Source organism: Limulus polyphemus, unplaced genomic scaffold (genome assembly GCF_000517525.1).
Source record: "Limulus polyphemus unplaced genomic scaffold, Limulus_polyphemus-2.1.2 Scaffold693, whole genome shotgun sequence".
Classification (NCBI taxonomy): Eukaryota; Metazoa; Arthropoda; class Merostomata; order Xiphosura; family Limulidae; genus Limulus; species Limulus polyphemus.
Window position 1 is genome coordinate 298,145 of NW_013666303.1, and position 4,230 is coordinate 302,374.

The window sequence follows — 4,230 nt, forward strand, 5'->3', positions numbered from 1 at the left end:
CTGTAAAGCCCCTGAAATATACTCTGGAAGATCAAAGTAATAAAATCTTGCACAATGAACACTACTTTGCAGAAGATTCTAATAGTCTTATAGGTTTCTTATTATTTTGAATTCTTTTAAACTTAATTTCTTGTTTATTTCTCTTAAAGAAAATAACTATAATTGAAAAGTGTGCTTTAAGAAATTCTCTGTTGTGTTAATTCATTTTTGAATTAATACACCTAAATAATGACTTAATTAATCTTGTTATTTACTAAAACATGACATTTTGGAAAGAGCCTAATGCAGAAAGACCCAACAGCATCCTCACAATGGTATACTAATTATGCCTTTTTTTTTCAGGATACTTTTTGGGAAGGAACTTTTGGGATTTTGCAACATTATTGTAAAAAGAATAATTCACTTTTATAACTAATTAAACGATAAGGATTAAAAGCAATGAATAGTGAATAAGCAACTTTAATGTTTCTTTGAATTTTTAGTACATTCATCGGCATGATATCACAGATATTACAAGGGAGAATTTTACCTTCAGTACTAAAGTCAATGTGGGAGAATTCTTAGAACGAGCACAGGATGGTGCAAGAGAGGTTAGTTTTAGCTGTTTATTTTATTTTTTTCCTTCTCTTACAACATAAAGGGTTTGAAATAATGATAGGCATGTAGCCACAGTCTAATACATTAATCTTAAGCCATGGTTCAAATTATTTTATAGTAGTGTTTTAATCCTTGTTTGCTTAAATTGAATGATAATAGTAGCTGGTAAATATCCTATAAAAATGTATCCACTATTCAAAGGACTAACTTAATTTCACAGTTAACAGTCAAACTATCAAAAAGAGCTTTATAGCACACTAGTATATGGTATTATATAATATGTATAGTAGCTGTTGTTGATATGAACTTCTTTTAAAACTTATCTCACTCACAATGATTACTAAAACCGGAAACTATTTTGTTATTTGTGTGAAGTATATTTTAGGTTATTATAGAAAAAACAGTTAAAAATTATGGAATTTTTGTATGTAGAACTACAACTTAGTCAGTGAGCAAGAAGTGGTGGCTAGAATAGAAGAAGTTCGAACTCGGAAAGGCTGTTTGGGAATTCAAGTTCGGCGAACTCCACAGCAGAAAGCCAAAGAAGAAGAAGAGAAACAACAACAGTGGGAAAAAATTCAGCTACAACATAGACTAGAGCAGCAAGGTATGTACAAAAATAAACAAGTTGTATATCACATAATGAATAGAGGAAAATGTTTTTACAATTATTTTAAAATTTTTTCAGAAATTTAATTACCTCAAATTGTACACAATTTTTTGTGGAAACTTGTAAACTTGATAGGTGAGAATGGATTTTTTTTTACTGATCTTTAGTCCATTTATTATATTTATGAAAGTATAGCATGTGTTACATTGGAAAATTGTAAAAACTTTAAGTTAGACTTTTATAATTAGAAAGCAAGGTCAAGTATGTAACACTCGCATATTAATATTTAGTTATGTTGGTAGTATGTTCATTATAAATTTTATACTTGGGTCTAAGCAGATAAAAGTTAGTTCTAGCTTTTCTACTAGAACAGAAACGTTTTTCAAATATAACAAGTAATATGTGGCTTTTGAAATACTGCAGTGGAATTTTATATTCAATTAATTAAAAAGACACATCTTTTGTGTCTGATTTTCTGTGCCAAAAAGCTAAAAATAAACTGCTTGGCTCTTCTTGCTTATGTGATTTCTTTATGTATTTATTTAAGAGACGTGGTTATAACTTTATAACTACACACATACACACACTTACATATATGTTTCGATGTATAGTATTAAAACTGAAGAGACGTAAAGTGGTAGGAAAAAATTATGAACTCCAGTATTTATATTTTTATTGGTAGAAGAGGCTCAGCATGCAGAGGAGCTTAAGATACATAAGAGGTTGGGAAAAGAACAAGAAGCTAAAGAGTCAAAACGACAAAAAGGTTAATTTAATATTTAATATTTCCTTCTACATGGTGGTGGAGCATTTTAGATGTTAAGAAAATGCAATGTGTAATCTCTCATATGTAGTTTTTTTTTTTATTTTGGACAGCAATGACTTTTTATATGGTTTTGTTAAAATATTCATTTACATTTGGTCTCAACTTAAGTTACTTTTGTACTAAAATGTAAATTGAATGCTTGTTGTTTTCTTTTTGGTGCCCGGCATGGCCAGGTGGTTAGGGAGCTCGACTTGCAATCTGCGGGTTGTGGGTTCGAATCCCCGTTACACCAAACATGCTCACCCTTTCAGCCGTGGGGGCATTATAATGTGACGGTCAATCCCACTATTTGTTGGTAAGAGAGTAGCCCAAGAGTTGATGGTGAGTGGTGATGACTAGCTGCCTTCCCTCTAGTCTTACACTGCTAAATTAGGGACGGCTAGTGCAGATAGCCTTCATAGAGTTGCGCGAAATTCAAAACAAACAAACAATCTTTTTGGTAAAAACTACTGGATAGCATTACTTTACTTGTTTGAGAAATAAATTTTGGGGTCAAGTGCCACCCAGTAGTTAGCACGCTGGACTGTTAATCCAAGGCTCTGTGGTTTCACTCCACTACCACCAAAAAGAAGACAAAAAACAAATTGTACTGTGTACCTTAGGGCCATGGATGTGTTATAAGAGTGACTGTCAAAACCCATCAATTGATTTGAGTAGTCCACAAGTTGATGGTGGGTCCTATTGATTAGCTCTTTTTCTTCTAGTCTATCACTTCAAAATTAGGGATGACTGGTATGGAAAGCCCCTTTAGATAGCTTGAGCAAAATTTAACAAACAACTACAACATATTTGGAAATTTTAAATCGGTTTTTAACTGAAGTTTTTGTATATAATACGCAGAAAAGTCTGGACCATTGGATAACTTCCAGGTGACTTGTATATTTCATCATCAAATTAATCTATGTACTTTTTACTCATTCAAATTTATAGTACTTTCTTTCAATTTTTTATTTTTTTTCCTGTAGCAGAAGAATTGCGATATCAGAAGGAACACGAAAAATTTATGAAGGAACAGGAAAAGTTAAAACGGTTGGAACAGTTACAACTGGAGAGAGAAATGAGAAATAGACATATTATGGAGGCATGTGATTATAAAAGAATTTTTATAGTTTTCAGAGAAGACTTAAAACATATTTTTATGGCAGAGTTAACCAGAACTCTTCATGTTATATTAAAACTATCATATTTCATATTGACGTAAAAAGATAGGAAATGATTGACATGGAGATTTAACATAAGTTACATATATATAACTGGTACTTGATAACCATGAATTGGATATTTTTTGTTTTTAAATAGTAATATAGCAGTAACTGTTTGACTATGTTATAAATTATAATTTTTATTTTGTGTGTGTGTATGTGTGTGTTAGGAAAGAGAAATGAAAAGACAACAAGCTGCCATTATGAGAGAACAGGTAAGTGAAAGTGGAGTTTTACACATTTCTCACATATGGAAAACAGTTTTGTTGTGCATGTATTTATTAGCTATCATTCACTTTGTTAGTTTTATAAATTTATATCTTGGTTAAATTTTTAAGTTATTATTTACTAATTGCCAAAAGGATATGAGATAGAACTTCCTAGTAGCAAGATCATCTGTTAAAATTAAAAATTAACCCAAAAATAAAAGCTAGCTCACATTTAAAATAAATGAAAGTTTTTGTTTTAGCATGTAAAATGTAATGTTTTTACCAACATAGTATCTGATGTTTTCCATTTTCCTTCCTCTGCTCACCAGGAATTGCAGAAACATAGAGAAATGATCTTAATGGTTGATTTGGTAGGTAACATTTTTATAAATCTCCCCCTTTCCTTGCATGCAGCTGTTCTGAGCTCGCTATCAAGAGTGGTTTAGGGTTATGGGAAAAGAACACTATAAACATAGGATTACACAGAATATTGCTGACAGTACACCAGAAATGCATTGGCTAGCCACTTTATTAGTACTCATACACACACCTTTTTAGAACACTTCATGTAATTGCACATGCAAAAATAAAATGGTTGTGTTAAGAGTTAGGTAATTGCTTGAATCCATTAACTCCTTTTGGCATGGGTACCCTTTACTGCACATGACACAAGGTTTTAGTGTCTTACATTCAAAATTTTATTAAATTACTTTCTTTTTAAGTTATACCAATTAGAATAGCATAATATCTTAGCTAATAATACATATTTTAATAGTATACAAGTTT

The 4,230-nt window shown here is 31.1% G+C and overlaps 1 protein-coding gene across 1 annotated transcript in view; it reads left to right on the top strand.

Moving 5' to 3' along the window:
• Positions 1–4,230, top strand: part of LOC106460013 (bromodomain adjacent to zinc finger domain protein 2B-like) — a 170,426-nt gene that overhangs the window by 106,110 nt on the left and 60,086 nt on the right. Inside the window, exons 16-21 of the mRNA XM_022386600.1 lie at positions 483–590; positions 1,030–1,204; positions 1,890–1,973; positions 2,999–3,114; positions 3,406–3,450; positions 3,774–3,815. Of these exons, the coding sequence (XP_022242308.1) occupies positions 483–590; positions 1,030–1,204; positions 1,890–1,973; positions 2,999–3,114; positions 3,406–3,450; positions 3,774–3,815 (570 nt within the window). The remainder of the gene's footprint in view (positions 1–482; positions 591–1,029; positions 1,205–1,889; positions 1,974–2,998; positions 3,115–3,405; positions 3,451–3,773; positions 3,816–4,230) is intronic.